We start from the raw sequence: 18,448 nt of genomic DNA, 5'->3' as shown, positions 1-18,448 counted from the left end.
ACAAGGTTTCACAAACAAGGGCATATTTGAGCTTGAGTTTAAAAGGTGCATACAATTTCACCAAGTAGAAAAGAGGCAAAGGGGTGAGCCAGATGAAGGGAACACTAACTACAAAGACACAAAGGTTTGAAAGCAAGTAGCAAATTTAGGGAATGCCAAGTGGCTTGTGGTAGCTGCAGGTTAAGGTGACTGTGGAAGAGAGGCTAGTAAAAAAAAGTGGGCAGACAAGAAGGGGCTAGATCATGAAGAGCCCCTGAATACGAACTTTCTGCATATTCTGTGTATAAGTGTTTCATCTTGGAAGATAAAGAAAAAAGAGGTGGGCCCAACCACTGTCTGCATGTATGTGGGGGGGGGGGGAGGCTGTCAGTTTTTAACAGGATACTGATGATGACTAACTTGTACTGGAGAAAGATACAAAAATTATACTGAATGTTGAGTGCATTTTTATTTCAGTATCAGTAAAACCTACACTTTCGGGGATTAACATGACCTAATGGTAAGAACATCTTGATTCCCAATATCTGTTAAATTGTGTCTCCTTAAGTAAGATAAGCATGCAAACCGATAATGGTGAAATTCCCCGTCGTCCTGGATGGATCCCAAGAGCGAGAAAACCAGGGAGAATCAGCCCTGCGTGTGTGGTACCAGCCTGGGCTAATGAGTCCCATGAGAAGTAGAACCAGTTCCAGTGGCCTCTGAGAGCTGAGTGGGGAGCAGAGAGGATGGGCTGGGGCTTGGGGCTTGGCATTTTATATGCCCCCTGTGATGAAGAATCGCTGGAACACACGTGCTACTCCTCCTCTGACTACCCCCCTCCCATTCTTCATCTCAACAAGGTCTCAGGGTGGGCCTGGCAGCACAACCAGGTCACCTCCCAGAAGAGCCATTCATGGATACTGCATCTGCTGCCAAGCATATCCCTCCATCCCTGTGTGCCCAAGCCATGACCACACCCTGCCCTGAGGGCAATGAAAGGAAAACAGAATGGGCAGATACCAAAGCTGGTGGCTTTGCTTCTGTCTTTAATTCCTCTATCTGAGAAACTCAATAAATATTTTTTTTCTTTGCTTTTAAAGTTCCAGAAATGTAAAGTACTGAGTCTGATAGAACCATGAGAGTAGATAAGGGATCATTTCTTCATCCTTCCTCCCTGCCCAAACACCTCCATCTAATTCCAAGGAACCGTCTGCATCAGCTTGCTAATGCATTTGGACATGGTTCTCCTCGCAGTGGGAAGCCACTGGAAGTTGTTGAGCAGGGGAGTTATATAATCAGCTTTGTGACTTAGAAAGGTAGATCTGGCAGAAGCAGAGATGGAGGAAAGCAGGCCCTGTAAAGAAAGAGGTCAGTTTGAGGCCTCTGTAGTAGTCTGATTGATGGGAAAGCTCTGGCCTGCTTCAATGGTCATGGACATGAAGGCTGAAGAAAGTGTGGGTGATGGCAAGAAAAGGAAGGAACAGGATATAATGCCACGGTTTCAGACTGAATGGCTGGAAGGCAACACTGACCACCAAATAGTGAAGGCTGGCCAATCTCACCATTTCATCTATGACACTAGGTGAAATGGGATTTGAAGCCAAGGAGTTAAGCATTTTCAGGGTTTGATATATATTCACAAAATGACTCTCAGGAAAATGATATCACTGTATTATTTTACAAAGAGCATATGAAAGACAGCACAGAAAAATTGTTCCTGACACTGGAGCTAGCAAGGGTTCAAATTCTAAGTTCACCACCTAACAGCTATGTGACTTTGGAGGAGTTATTTAACTGCTCTGCCTGTTTCCTCATCTCTTAAATTAGGGAGATAATAGAACCCAACTAAGTATCATGAGGCTTAAATGAGTTGTTAGGAGTACAGGATTTAGAATACGTGGTGCACTGCCTTGAGTTCTGTGCCTGGCATATAGTCACCACTGAATAAATATTATTTTCTATCTGTGTCTGACCCAAAATCAGTATTGAAGAAGCAGAAAGTCCACCTTCAAAGATGGGGAACCTCAGCTTACTTTTCTTCCTACACTGAACATTATATTGCTCAGATGGTTCAACAGAAGCTGAAAAAGCTAAAGAAAAACAAACTGTTTTCCCTGAGAAAGCTCATGAGAGAAAGGTGAAAAAACAAATTCCCAGGCACAGGGGTACTCTGAAGGTTCAGCCTTTTGAAGACCACAGTGCTTGCTTATAAATAGAATATTAAAACAAGCAAGAGCAATTTTCTCCTTTCGTCTTCCCTTATTGCCTAATTTTCCTCCCATACTATTTGCATAATGGATAAAAAGGCACCATTATGCAAATGAATGATAGGGCTGTGAGGCTGCTGAAGCCACAAACTTCGCTCCAGATGAAGAGAAGCTGCCACAAAGCCCTCCAACGACCGAGTTCCAGCAGAACTGCTCTGCTAGCTTGGTTTCCAAAAGATAGTGAGAAATTATGAAGATGATGGGTCATTAATTTCCACTTGGTTTATTTTAAAAGGGGCACTGTAGATACTTTCCAGAAAATTAGTACAAAATATAGATATTCAGTATTGTGGCATGTAAAATAAACTTTATAATGTATTTTGTTTCAAATGGCAAAAATTATACTGTGTAAAATTTTTACAATTTTAAGCATATGTTTTGCTTAAAAAAAATAAGATTCCCTTTGCAAAGTGGAAAAAAACCTCTCTTCTAGCTTGAGAATTAACCTATAACCGGCGCTTAGAGCTGTCTCAAAATGTATGCATACATTCAACAGGAATAAAAAATGGTTTTAAGTACCAAAATATTAGTGGATTTTCAAAACTTTATGCTGTTAAACTGACCTAAAATTACCTTTAAGAGTTATCACCAATAACTGACATTATTTATCTTGGAGTCATAAATTCACTAAAACTTTAGAAGAATGTTTATTTTCTCTTTCTACCAACACCTTCAAAACAAATGTAACAGAAGAGAATTCTGAGCAAAATCACCAGGTTGGAATAAATCAGTAGGACAGAATTAGAAACTAACTTCAAAATGTTTCCCCCAAACTCTGAGTTATACAATTTGTGGAGAAGAAAAAGGTGGCTAAAACAGAAAGTGACCTTTTATTTCTAGCCTGGATTCCTTGATAACCCTTAGCTTTTTCCAAGTGACTTTTTTCAGGGACTTTTTAAAAATTTTAAGCAGTCCTCATATGCTACAGATGAAGCTCATCATTTACAGTCCAACTCCTCCCCAGTAACTTCAAGGATATGCAATTCAGATTCACCTGCAATTCAAGAAAAAACTGCATCTATTGCCTGAGCACCAGCAGCTGCAAAGATCTATGTAAAAAAAATAATTTAGAGAAAGACAAACCAGGTTTATTTTTTTTAAAGGCAAACACTAACAGGGTAAGTCATAAAGTAGAAGAAACTCATAGCCAGCAAGATGAGGTATTTCAACCAGGTGAAAAGCATACCACTAAAATAATACACCTACCTAATTTCAGAGCAGAGGGGGTTACTTCAATTTCCCCACCAACTGGTTTAAACGCAGCCAGTTGGGCAGCCACTTCCGTCTCAAAAGCATCTGGGCTCTGCCGGCCTGCCGGGTTTCCACTGGGGCTCTCAATCTTGTGGAGTGGTTCTTGTTCGTCAAACACAGCAATCAGCTACAAACAAATCCAACAGCACTAATTACTTTGTAGAACATGCATATCACATGGACCCTGTATCTAGCTGAATGTGACCTTCATTTGGTTTTTAAAAAAATGACATCTTAAAACTGAAAACTTTAATGTTACTGTATCACAACTCTTAATTCAAAATCATGCCTAAAAGTGCCATGGCCAGGAAATAATTAATGGTTTGTTTGTATATTCCTGAAATAGATATCCAATTTTGGCTAACCCTCTGGAAGGAATGAAATGGCCACGTCCTCCCCTCACCACCTTTTCTCATATGCCTAAAAGGACTTCAGTATCTCTTTCATTCAAGAGTGTTGCCAAACATGAAAGTTGAATATGCAGGATTTGAACAATAGACTTACACAGTAGAAGAGGACATTCCAGTTTTAGAGAGGTAAAGACGATAAAATCCCTAACTGTAACTGCCTTTCAGACACAATCATAATAAGTAGAACCATACATACACGTGTATATTTACACACAATCTGTGTTTATCTTGTACACATAGATATCCCATTTGTATTCATGCCTGTAATTTCGTTATTTTCCTTCATGACTAACTCCATGTTGACTGGTTTAAGTCCAAAGACACTAAACCTCAGAACTTTTAATTATTCCCATCTTCATCTCAATTTTATTTCATATGATAACTATGCTTCTCGTCATTAGTATAAAAACGTTTAACTGTCCATCTCCAAGTCATTTTTCTTAAAATAGGGGCAACATATAATAAAATAATCAAGTAATTGGGCAAACACTGCTGTATAAATGGCAGAGGCAGCCCCGCTGAATTTGCGTTTTTGGCCAGCAGACAGCATCACGATAGGAACTTCCAATGGCTCTCAACAGCTGATGTGGAAAAGTCCAAATATGAGCGCAGTAGGCAGCTCAGGGATGTTACTGTCAATCCAATAAAGTGCAGCGTGTGCAAATTTAGAAAACTGCTAGTAAATTTTCAAATATTTTCATTCATTAAATAAAACAAACCTATTTATCATTCAAACATTTATTTAGGAAAGGCACTCAAAGCCCCATTCATAGGAGAACCTTGTTGGCAGTAGTATTAATAACACGGGTGCAGGGTTAACCAATCAAAACATCATAAATTCCAAGTTCAGTCTTTCAAAAGAAATGAATACAATTAGGGGTATGCAAATTGGCTATTCAAAAATAACCTTCATAATTGACTACTCATTTCCAGTATGGAGACTTCTTTAATTGGAAAATCCAACAATCCTCTCACCACGGAAAGAAATGCTACTCCCAAGGCATTATTTTTAATTCTTGAAATTGAGCACATACATTTTCTATTTTTAATTGGTAGCATTGATGAACCGATTTGAGATAAGACTTAAATGGATTAATAATGAAAGATTATTCTAGTATAAAAATAATCAGGAGAACTATATCTTTCTAATCATCTGGCCAAAATGAAGAGTTTAACACTTTAAATCCTGAAAAGGAAAACAATATCAACTTTTAAAATGTGATAGAAGTGTTATTTTCATCACTATTCCTGTGACATATTTTCAATTTTACATATTGGTGAATTCTAACACATGCTTGTAACATTTATTTTAATATACTAATCAACAAGGCAAAGTGGCTTATTATACTGGTACTACAAACAGTTTTGTGTAAGTTTTCCCTCTTGCTACATCTTTAAGTCTTAGTATATCCTATGTGCCTGAAATAATGGCGAAAAGAGAAAAAGAATATCACTCAGAAGTATAATACAAAAGCTTAAAATTGATAGCTCATAAATAAATCATTATCTATGGCTCTTATGTAACCTTCTCTCCTTAAAATACTTCACTGTTTTCCATACTATTATTATATTCACACAAGGTCAGAGCATATGCAGTAACAATGTTATACCTATTTATCTAATGGGAACACAGGGTAGTCAGAGAGTTTGTTTCCCAAAGTGACAGACTAAACAGTAATTTGTACTAGAATCTAGTCCAATCCAGGGATTCAGACCATACTGTAACCATTTTCCAAAAAGAGCACTGTGAAAAGAGAGGCTATATTACGGAAAGTTTACAGTTTGTCCAGGAGGCTGTTATGCCCTAAAGAATGTGTATTCTACTCTTTGGAGATACAGGCAAATACACAACTTTCTCAAAGATGACAGTGAGACCTGGAGGCTCCCCAAATCTCATCACCTCTTTGATTAATTAATTGCTTAGTCTGTCTCCCAATCTCATGATTGACAGGAATTATCTCCACAGAGCCTACTCTGGATGTCTGGATGAATGGATGGAATAAAGTCTCTACTCCTGGAAAGAAGAGAATCAGCTCCTAAATCTGTGGCGTCCAGACAAAGCCACTGGTACCACAGGTGCTGGCTGATAAGAGACTCTTCATCCAGTCTTCATCTCAACATCTACAATATATCCAGACTTACACTTGCGTCAACACTGATAATTAATTTAAACCCTATGTTGTAGGTCTCTGTTAGCTGGATTACTTGATTCATCAGAGCACCTACATTACTGGTGACACAGTTCCTGGTGGAGAGTGTTACAGAGATATGTAATTAACATAAACCACTGTTCTAATCCCTCAACAGAAGGCAGACTGATTTCCAAAGTGTCCAGTGTATGAAAATGGCCTTACTCCACATTTAAACCCATTCAAAATTACCTTTCCCACAGCGATGAGTTGAACATTAAAAAAAAAAAAAAAAAGATTTATATTTTTATAAAAAATTTTCTGTTAAGGTTCCATTTAGACTAAACTTCTGTGGCATGTGGGAGATTTTCCACTGACACCTTAGGGACTGCAGTAACCTCAACTTTATGCAAAATGCAAATAGGCAATATTTGATTTGGATGCTTTCCTCTTCTGCTGCCCTATCCATCTTCTGGTGTCCCTTCTGTTCTCCTTATGTGTTGCCAGTATTTTCATGTCACCCAGTACAGCAGTGACATTTTCCTAAGACCACATGATCCAAAATGATCTGTTCAAACAGACTTTACTTCCATTCAAAACTCCCATCCCCACAGATCTCTATCAGCATTTAGGCATCTAATCCCCAGATACACACAGGTAGGTCAGTTTACAAATATGCTATTCACTTGCTCATTAAAAAACCGAAACCAAAAACAAAACAACCTTCTCAAGACTCACCCCTACTGATACCACCCCATTTCCCACCTTCCATCTAAAGCCAAATTTGAAAGCTCTCCATAGAACAGTTTCCAATCTCCGTCCTCCTATTCTTTCCTGAGGCCCCTCTAGCCAGGCTCTCACCCCTCTCTTCCGCTGAAACTGCTCTTATCAAGACCAAAAACAATCTCCACAGTGCTAAATTCAAAGTCGCGTCTCTGGCTTGATTTTAGGGCACAGTTGATCATTGCTTCCTCCTTAAATGGTTTTCTTCACTTACCTTCCAGAACACCACATTCTCTCAGTTTTGTCCTCAAATCCCTGGCCCCTCCATTAAGTTTCCTTTCACTTATCTCTAAAAACGTTAAAGTGAATACCTCTAAATTTGTGTTGTGATTGAATTTGTCTCATGGCAAAGATATAAGTATATGCTAATAAATTCCACATTTCAATCTCCAACCCAGAGCTTCTTCCTGAAATCCAGGCTCATATGGTCAATTGCCTAACCTAACGTGTCGGAAACTGAAAAACTGATCTTCCAAAGCTCTTTCCATAATCTTTTTACATCCCTAATTAATGGCAATCCATCCTTCTAGTTGCTCAGCCCAAAAGACTTATAGTAATCCTCAATCCCTCTTTCCTTCCCTTTCTCCCCATCTCTCATACACCGCACACACATCCAATTGGTCAATAAATGTCAAAATATAACCAGAGCTTGACCACTTCTTACCCCCTCCACTGTCACCTCTTTGGACCCAGCTACTATAGCCTCTCCCATGGGTTACTGCAAGGGCTTTGTGACTGGGCTCCTTGTTTCCACCCATGCTCCCTTTCAATCCACTTTCAACATAGCAGCCAGTGTGATCCTGCTGAAACCTAAGGCGGATCACCTCTCTCCTCTGATCAGAACCCTGTAATACCTTTCCACCTCACTGAGAATAAAGCCCAAGTCCTTGCAATGCCCTGTATGGTAATGGGCTCCCAGTGAAGGTTCCGACCTCATGTCCTGATGATTCTCTCCCTTGTTCTCAGGATTCTATCCAGCTATGCTATCTTCTTTGTCCCTCTCTGTCTTTACATTTGCTGTTCTCTCTGCCTGACACAGTCTTCCACCAGATACCTGCATGGCTTGTTCCTCGATCCCTCACATTTTTATCAAGTGCCAGGTTTTCACTGGCCGCACTATCTCAATTGAAATGCGCCTCTCCCCCTGCCCCCACTTGTCATACTCCCTTCATTTTTCTTTACAGTATCTGTCACCACTCAATGCTATGTTTTTTTCTTATTTGTCTTATTTATTTGCCTGTCCTCCCTGTAAAACTCCCTAGGAAAGTATACTAGAGTATAAGCTCCAAGAAGACAATGATTTTTGCCAATTTTGTTGTTTGCTGTATCCCTAGAACAGTGAATTAGACATGGTAGGCACCCAACATATATTTGTTGAAATAAAACGAGTGAAAAGAGGCAAAAAAGGATATGAAACCTAATATAGCAATGAAAGATAGCTAGATTTTTCATGTGTTTTTTAAAACACTAAAATTAATTTTTTAAATGAATGAGTATAAATGACCAATATAATCCTATAAGACACTCAATACATCATCATCATTATTATTGTTGCTTCCGTTTTGTTATTATGGGGGGAGAAGTTCCTCACTTTCTATTCAACACAAGGGGCGGGGGGTGGTGTGTGGGGGGGAGCGGAAATGGCTTCTGCTCTTGAAATGGAGATTATGTGTTTTCTTTTTCTTTTCCAGCTCATTTTTGAAAGGGACAATCTGCTGATTTGGTTTCTGAAGGAGTGGAAGAGTTGAACTAGGGTGGATGGTGGATGGAGAGATGAACAGGGTTAGCAGTTTGGTCCCAGACACCCTCTTGCTTGCTTTCTTCCAATTGGCCACTTTGATGTACCTGGTGTGAAGCTTCTGGATGTGTCCCCAGTGGAAGCACAGCTTGAATTGACATGCCATAAACTCAAAATTGAAGCATTCAGCTTTTATTTTACAAATTCATGTCAATTTTACGTTTTACCAGCTTCCCATGCCTGATTTAACATGAAAAGATTTTTTCTTTAACTGTCAGTAAAATTAAGGCAATGACCTCATGTGTTTTGTACCGCTATTTGAGAGGTCAAGGTGGAGTGTATTTCTCAGGAAAATACCTACTTCCTAAAAAGAACTGAGGAAAACACAAGAAAACAGGTACATTAATGTGGTATGTACAAATTATTTTCAATAACTATATCACAATTGCCGATGCTGATGGTGTTTCCAATTCAAAGATCAGGCGTTAGTTTGGTAACTACAAGTACCCCCTGACTACTCCTTCCCCAGGGGGTATTAGGAAGGAACATCTGAAATTATTTAGAATTTACCTAGAAAATATATTATGCAAAAGCTTTATTTTAAAGAATAGTTCAATCTTTTTTTTCCGTATTTACCTTGTAAAGGTCAAAATAATGTACAAGTCAACGACCACCACCTCAAAGATCAAAAGGAAATAAAAGAGCTTTGGATAATTTACAAAATCCATAACCCGGAATAACAGACTTGATCAAAAGAGCCACGTGCGCTTCACAATTTCACATCATCAATATCTCTTCAAGGACTCAGACCTATTTTTTATACTCAAACAAGGCAAAGGTGTGAGTGTGTGTGCATGGGTGTGTGCTGGGGGTGAGTGGGGTGGAGGCAGAATATTAATGTCGTTGATAATATTCCTAACACGCCTAAATGCTTAGCACAGAGCCTGGTACACAGCGGAAGGGTAAACGTTAATTCCTTTTCCTCCCATAGCTAGCATTCCCTGGCTCCCGGACTGAGTCCCACTTGACTTGTTTATCCCTATTCTGTTTTTACTTTGTTGCTTCTCTTTAATCTCTTCATCACAGGATTGACAGAGGAACAGAGAAAGTACCAAGATCAAACACATCAAATAGGTAATTTTTGTTTTTCTCTTTTCCTTGCTCTTCATCACCCAAGAACACACAACCTTCAGACATGCAGTGCCGTTCTTCCACCTAGCAATACGTGGTTTGTGCTGTCTGTTCTATTTTTACCATAACTCGAAGCAATATAGCAATGCCTTTACTTTCTATACTGACAAGTAAATATTTTAATAATAAGTGCCACCAAGTACATTTATTGTAGAGTCCCTCAATATTCAAGATGTGGTTTGCTCTGTCGTCAGCCTGTAGCATTTTGTCACTTTTACAGCCTGAGTTTTTATAATCTGATGCTATTATCTTTAGTCTACATAGAGAATAAAAAAGAATGATCCAAATGCTCATAGAACATAATAAACTGTATTTATAAAAGTATTTTTTTGGGATTAGCAATTACACTGAGAAATATGTGGCTCCATTTTAATTACATGTCAAGTGAACTAACTTACTACTAAGAAAGGCTTATTTGCCATATTTATTTTTTTACTGTTTCATACATATTCCATGTTAGCAACAACTATCAAGTAGAATTAAAAGACAAAGAAAAAAAACAGTACCCTACAAAATAAAATTGGAATCATTCATCTCAAATCTTAATAAACACAATTAAATCTAAGTAAGACTGTGAAATTACAACAATTTCACAAGTAGAGAAAGCACATTATCACCTTTGGGAAGAGAGTGAAACACTGCAGAATTTCATTTAAATGTATGCATCTGTTTGTAACTAAATAACAATTGGCTATTGAGCTAATTTTATGCCACTTTAAACAAAGGTTTGAAAATGGACCCTTTTCCTTCAAAGGATTTTGACAGCCAGCTAAAAACATTTAATCTGGATTTTAAAAATTAGCAGGCTCACATTAGCATCTTCATCAGATGCTACCATCAGATCTAGCAGCCTCAGAACAAGTATGTAACAGCTCTGATTCTCAGAAACTTCAATCGACTTTCAGTAAATGAGATAAAACCAATTTTCATTTCCTCTCCAAACTGAAAATCAATAATAGGGACCTTTACAAACTTTACAGCTTTAAGCTGCATTCTAAAGAAAATAACATGATTTATTCAATTGTACTAAGAACCCCTTTTATCCTTATCACTTTTTAAAGAGGCAGATGCCTAAATTGTCCCATAATAACAAAAAATATGCCTATTAAAAAAACACCCATATTTCAGCCAAAAATACATTTGCTTCCTCTAATTATGCAGTAAGTTATACTGAATCATATTTTTCTTTCTTTTTTTTTTTTTTTTAATTTATTTATTTACTAATTTATGGTTGCGTTGGGTCTTCGTTTCTGTGTGAGGGCTTTCTCCAGTTGTGGCAAGCGGGGGCCACTCTTCATCGCGGTGCGCGGGCCTCTCACTATCACAGCCTCTCTTGCTGCGGAGCACAGGCTCCAGACGCACAGGCTCAGTAATTGTGGCTCACGGGCCCAGTTGCTCCGCGGCATGTGGGATCTTCCCAGACCAGGGCTCGAACCCGTGCCTCCTGCATTGGCAGGCAGATTCTCAACCACTGCGCCACCAGGGAAGCCCCATATTTTTCTTTTGACTACCTTGAATTAAAATTTCAAAGATGATGTGTTACCGCTTGACAAACTTAAGAGAATCTCGAGTTTGTTTTGCTGTATTCTTTACTTTCCTTAGTAATAATACAGCTCACCATTCATGAAACAATATTCACAACTCATTATCTAATACACACAGAGGAAGCCTGAGGAGCCCTTTCCTCTGTGCCCTTCACCTTCCACAGCAGTGGCTGGGCAAAGGGTCTCAACGAAGGTCAGCTGGCAGCCACCAAACCCTAATCCTAGGGCACCTGGGGGCAGCTATAGGAAAAGTAAACAGGTACAGAAACCGGGAGAAAATTTTAAGAATCATCAGGATAACACAAATGTCAGAAATATAAAAAATTCAGTATACTCGTCAGTAATATTTCCACTGCCTCTGAATTACACATATTAAAAATAATATACCCACAGGAAAGCAGAAGATACTTGGGTTAAACTGGCTGGGACATTTTCAGGGATGAGGCCAATCCACTGGGTGGCTTTGCTTGCCATTTACCCAGTATATCAGTAGATGGTTCCTTGATTTTATCCAATCCCAAGGGCTCTGAAAGTCTTGGGAGAGTGTACAGTATTAGAAATGAAGATACAAGTTAGGCTGTTTTACAACGCATGGACACATACACACACAAATGACTTTTTCTTCAAGTTATTCTTATCTAAATCGTGCACGCCTAATCTGCATTTTTGAAAGACTATTCAATTTGAAACAAGTATATCTGACACCAGAAAACATAAAATAGCATATGAGAAAATAATTTTGTAAATTATAAAGCATATATACATTTACAATGATGTAACATTGACACTGAATGTTATTTCACTGGCTTAGTTTCATTTTCCCTACAAATTCTATTCTCTAACCAAACCAAAGCTATAACTGTCTCAGAAATACAGTTTGGCAATCTCTTAGCCGAGGCCCAGTGCTACCACAGCCATCAGAGGTATGTCAATAGATCCTTGAAGGCAGTAACTTGCTGTAATATAAGACTGATTTCTCTCTGCAGGAATTATCCCATTACAACGAAATGCCACACTACCTCTGGCCAGGTCCTCACATATCTACTGCCAGAGCCCCAATCCACTTCTGGGTTCCAGTCTAGTCCCCTGACATTTACCCATAACACTACTGCTAGAGTGGTCTTCCATCACACAGATCTGGCATGGTCTTGCTCCAGCTTAAAACCCTTCATTATCTATTATGGCTTTCAAAATGAAGTTCCAGCCTCCCAGATGAGGCTCTCCACCATACTCTGTGGTGTTTCCACAATAACCTGTCCAGGTCTCTGTCATCACTGGTCACACAGCACAAAGATCACTGATTTATTTGCCTCTGTCTAAAAGTAAACTGTAAGCTACTTGAAACCATGGGTCACATCATTTAAAAATATATTTAACAAATACTTTAGAGCCCTGATTATGCACTCGGCACTGTTCAAAGTGCTTACATATATGATTTAAGAGTCACAAGAAACCCTATGAGAAAAGCACCATTATTCCCATTCTAAAGATGGGAGAACTAAAGTACAATTGACTTGATATTCCAAGCTCCTAGTATGGTACTTGGCAGGTAGAAGGGGGTCAGGTAAATGAGTGATTGGAGTTCTCTGCTATATCCGAGAGGAAGAGCAAAGTCTCTTTTATATGGATGTCTACACTTTTATGTGGATACCACCTGTGTCCTAATTTTCCATGCACATAGGAATAAAGGTAACCTTCATTACCAGGCATTCTCTTGTACAGGACAAAATAGCTTCTGCCCATCCTTGAGGTTCAATCCAGAACTGCATCTTACAATTTGTTCACCTAAAATCCACTTAGTACATTATAATCCCAATCCTGTTTCCTGGTGGACTACATTTACATATTTGATTTTCTTCCAGAGGAAACCTTTTAAAATTGTGAAACAAATTTGCACATTAACATACCTAGTTTTGAAACAAACACAACTGTATAGCGTTCTCCGTTACATTTGACTGTTAGAAGAACCCTGCTTATTTTGCGCTAATGACTGCCATCCAGGGTGTATTGCTTAATTTTGTGGATTAATGAGTAAGCAATCAAATGTGATTTTGAGTCATGAATATAACAAACATACTATTCATTTATTTTGACAAGTATTTTAATTTATGAGACTTGGCTACAAATAGAGCAGTCTATTTCATAAAAGAAAAAAAAAAAAGAAACCTTTCTGCTTTTAAGATAACACAACAGCTCTCAGAGAATAAACCTTCATGGAGAATAATGACAAAGCCACCAACTTCTAAAGACAAATAAAGAATTGATAGGTTGATAGAAAAAACAATGAGACCTTACTATATCACTAAAATTTTCAAACAAAGAATGTCTTTTGCATGCACTTGAGCTATATGCAACATCTTTAGGGGTTGCAAGCCATACAGAACATTCTAAATAAACTAAGTCAGTGCTGGCCTGAGGCAGGTATCCCCTAGCCTGTCACCCTGGTAGCCTCAAACACAAGTTTCAGCAGCTTCACATGTCCCTGAGGTGGCCTCATATTCCTAGTCTGAGAACCCCGAAAGCCAGGTAAATGAATGTACTACAATTATGAGCAAGGTCACAACTCCCTGAAAATTAGTCAGTGATTAATTGGTGCTACATTTCATCAGGCTGGGGAAGGAACAGATTCTTTAGCACGGACACATTTAGCAAATTGGTCTGAGCACCGGCTGATTGACCTCATGACAGGTCCAATGATGTTCTACCTTCTCTGGGATTTCAAGATAAGACGAGCAACTGGTGGAGACGACAGAAAGGTCAGCATGCAGCCTGATTGAGGGATGAGGAAGCACTCCCCTTAAACATTCCATTTAGACTCAGATCCTCCTTGTCAAGGATGACAAGGCTTCAAAGCCGATATTTAAAAAAGATTAGCACTGCAATAGCAGGTGGGTTTAGCTCCTGAACGCCTTCCGTCTGAGTGGTAGAGCTAACCTTTTCCTTTGGCTTCTAATTGCTCTACATCGCCTTAACTCCTGATAATGTGGCCAACCCTGCTGGGACGGGTGTTGACTTTGGGAGCCTCTAAATGTCAGGATTTGTAATTATGATCGTGGGTATATTATACTCACATAGAATGATGCCTCACTAATTGGGGCCTGAAGATGAAGCCTGGGGTCCTTGCTCCTTGCTCACAGTCACAGGACGTGACTCCGGGGAGCAGCTGCATCCTAGGTCTTGTCTTTCATTGTAGAAAGATGATCTTTGCGAGTCAGTTGTAAATTTTTAACTTTAGTGCAAAAGGCCTTTCTAAAACATATTCCGTAGGCATAAAAAGTACAATTGCTAAATCAAAAATTAAAACATATTGAGCCTGCTTACGGCAAAAATGGGATGCGAGCTTTGAAATGAGGACTGGTCCCAAAAATCCACGTTGCTATAACCAACCGCAATAACTGCATTTCGAAAGCCAGTCTTCGGTCCGATATTCCCAAACCCAAAGGACTCTTTTACACTTTGCTGCTTTAGTTTTTCATGTTTTCCAGGAAAAAAGAAAAGTAGGGGGCAAGAAGGTGTGGGGATCACAAACTCCACCAGTTCCCTCCAGCCAACTGTGTATGTGGTGTGTGCTTGTATCTTGGGGGAGGCGAAGGGAGGGAATATGAACAAAACTTCAAAGGATGCTGTTACAAGACTTCTGAAAACACAGAAAAGAAGACACACAAGGATCAGCTCAAATCACAGAAAACTACTGTTACAGTGTTGGTGCTTTTCCTCCAGTCTCCTTTTTTAAGTATATATATATATATATATATATATATATATATATATATACCTTAACACTACATGAGCCATATTACATAGCACACAATTTCGTTTTCTGATATTTTCACTTAGGTTTTCCTTGTGAGCAATTTTCTCTAATTTTAGTTTGCAAAAAAATGAAGAAAATTCATGACTGAATAATATTTCATAACACAATTAGCCATATCATAATTTAGCTTATTCTGCCATTCTGGATGCATGAAAATATAAATTATCTTTGTACAGTACTGTCATTTTCTCAGTCATTGATGATGTTGCAGACAAAATTACATCCTGTTTAAAGTCAATTTTTTGATTATTAGTGTTATTGAAAATAATTTTATAAGCTATTTTTGTTTCTTCAATAATGGATTGTCTGTTCATACCCTTTGCCTTTCTTTTCATTTTGCTTCTACTGTTTCTCATCAACGTGAATAAGCTATTCAAGTCTATTTTGTCTTTTTTATCTTTGCAAATTTATTTTTTGCCAATTTACCTTTCAATTTTGTTTATGATGTAATTTTTTTCATTGCATGGTATTCTATTCACTTAAAACCCTCTTTTAAATATTCAAAGGTCCCTTGTAAAGAGGTACTCACCTGGAACCAGTAATACTTTATGATGGACAAGTAGTAAAACAATGTTGGTTTCATTTAATTTACTACTTTGATAGTCCCTTAAGAGAGAGCAGGTGGGAAATGTTTTGATTGATGGGACTGGTTTTTAAATCATCATTCATATTCTAAACAAATACAGATGGACAAAAGCTATTACAATAAAGAAATCACACAAAAAAATTTTAATATGTCAATGATTTTATAATCCAAATGTCTGTTGTTATTTTCTGCAAATTCTTTATGTTGAAATTCCACACATTTAATCCAGTATTAAAATGTAAAAAATATATATTAACAAAATTTGTTTAAAAAATTTTTATGTACTTTAAGACTCTAAGATTCCCTTATTTTTTGTCCCCCAGACAAGAGAAATTTTTATTGTATCTTATAACATTTCTTCTATATCACCTACTATCCAGCCATCAATCATGTTTGTTGCTTTCCTGTAAACTGCCTCCCTGTCCCTTGTTTTGCCAAGGATTAAAAACTCTAGAAAGGACCTATTTACAGTAATGTGTAAAAAAAAAAAAAAAAAAAAAGTATGTATGTATGTCTTTAACTCTCACCCAAGTCTTATTTTCATTGTTCATTTAAAAGCATAATTGTCATAGGTCAGCTGACATTGCCCTAGTGACTACTGGGTTGCTAGCCACATTTCTCTATCTTACCAACATACTCTCTGTTATATTCTATCATCCAATCTGCTCTGCCAGTTAATCCCATCTTCAAGTAAATTTCAAGCTTAATGACATTTATTTCATCTACAACACGAAAGTAACATATGGGGCACTTCTTAAAGAGTCAGGAAACAAAAATTCTCTCAGAGATAATCTATTAAATAAATATGTAAAGGTCTGTTTATAAATACACAAAATCAACTTAAAGATATATACCCAGGACAACTTTAATTCACTATATAAATAAGCTAAAGAAGTGGTATGTCAATATGATAGTAATAGAGGTCAGGAAAATGGTGTCAGAGGCAAATGTACTGGCAGCGTCATTTTAAGTATTATCCAGTTGAAGGGATCCACTGGATTAAGGAAAAAACTTACAGTCCCATTCGTAGGGATACCTTTATTGTGAAATGCGTGAGACATGGGGATTACAGTGTGGTATCATTAAACTCATGAATCTGGGACCAAGTACATAACTTCTGCGGCCAAGTGCAAAATGAAAGTGTGGAGCCCTTGTTCAAAAAATTTAAAGAATTACAAGATGGCAATAAGCATGGGGCCCTGAGCAACTACACAGGTCACATACCCATAAAGTTGGCCCTGCTTGAATCGTGTGCCTTTCTAAACTCATTCTGGTTTCATTTTCCCCAAGTAATCTGACTGTGATTTGATATCCCACATTATTCCCTCAACAGGGAGAATATATGCTGGCTCGTGGATATGCAATGTCTAGTCCCCTCGGCAATTATTACACACCTGTTTATAATCCTGGTGAACTTTACTAGCTGGAGTCAGAATCCTTGAGTCAAATCAATCCAGAGCAGTGAGAAGGCATAGTTTACAGAACTACAGTGCTTGGGCCCTGTGTTGTGGTGGGGTGGGAGCCGGAGGGACGCTCACGTACATGTTTCTGGTGAGACCTCGTATAAACTCCCTATTCTTCAAAGAGTCTTCCATTTGAACTTTTAGCTCATATTTATTCACTGAAAATGCAATACTGGCTTAGAAGATAGCTTAAATCAAAGGGAAATGCTGGAATGTTTTTTCATTTAAATGCAAAAGAACACTATAATTACATAATGTGATAAATATCACTACAATGGCAATCATATTACAATACATAAATGTATCCAAGTAACATTCTGTATATATTCCTTTCCTAGAATCCATAGTAGTTGGAAACCTAGACTCTGGAGCCAGACTGCGTGAGTTCAAATCCTGACTCAACCACTTTCTAAACGTAGGGAAGTTATGTAGCTTCTCTGAGCCTCAACCATTCTGTCTATCTATACAATAAGGAGAAGGATAGCAGCTAACATCTATTGAGCACTTATCATGTTTAAACACAGAGTATCAGACTGTATTATCTCACGTATTTTTCATACCACCCCTAGAGGTAGTTACCATTAATTTCTTCAAAACTGGGGATACTGAAAGGTTAGATGGATTACATGGCCAGTAAGGGATAAAGCCAGAATCAGAAGCCAGTTAAACTTCAGCACCTCCTTATTACTCTGAGCCTACCTTTAGAATTGTTGTATTACATGAGATACAACTTATCGGAGTGCCTAGCCATGAAAAATAAAGTGTTCCTTTAATGCTAGGCCCTAGCTATTATTATAATTATCATTATCATTATTTTTATTATTGATCAAAAGCCCTATTCATCCTTTAAGACCCAACTCAATTTGTATCCTGGATAATATCTAGTATCTAGACATTAAGTGTGTATCTAATGTAAGAATATACCTTACTATAGTCTAATTAAAAATGCACAAAGTCAATTTAAAGAGACCAATTCCCACCCCAGAGCAATATTGGACTGAATATTTGACTAATAAGATAGACTTGATTTATAATACTTTAATAGACTAACATCTAAAAAATGTGACATTTTCTTCAACACAATATATATTTATTAAATAAAAAGATATATAATGTTACTAGTAGGTATATCACCATGTCAAGTGATAAGCATCAAATGAAAAATTAAAAGAGGATTAAAAGATGAGGATTGGGAAGTTACTAATTATAGCATAATATGTATCTTACATTTTGTACCTAGTTTCTACTCATCGGGTATTGACATTAGGATTAGGAAAAATAATTCCCATCCAT

General features: G+C 37.9%; 1 protein-coding gene across 2 annotated transcripts in view; it reads right to left on the bottom strand.

The window, feature by feature from the left end:
• The window catches only part of PARD3B (par-3 family cell polarity regulator beta), a 1,019,383-nt gene that overhangs the window by 635,350 nt on the left and 365,585 nt on the right, over positions 1 to 18,448 (bottom strand). For both annotated transcript variants that reach the window (XM_061186691.1, XM_061186699.1), the window contains exon 3: positions 3,453 to 3,624. In XM_061186691.1, the coding sequence (XP_061042674.1) occupies positions 3,453 to 3,624 (172 nt within the window). The remainder of the gene's footprint in view (positions 1 to 3,452; positions 3,625 to 18,448) is intronic.

Source organism: Eubalaena glacialis, chromosome 1, assembly GCF_028564815.1.
Source record: "Eubalaena glacialis isolate mEubGla1 chromosome 1, mEubGla1.1.hap2.+ XY, whole genome shotgun sequence".
Taxonomy (NCBI): Eukaryota; Metazoa; Chordata; class Mammalia; order Artiodactyla; family Balaenidae; genus Eubalaena; species Eubalaena glacialis.
Note: the sequence above shows the minus strand (reverse complement) of the source record. Positions and strands in the feature narration are given on the sequence as shown.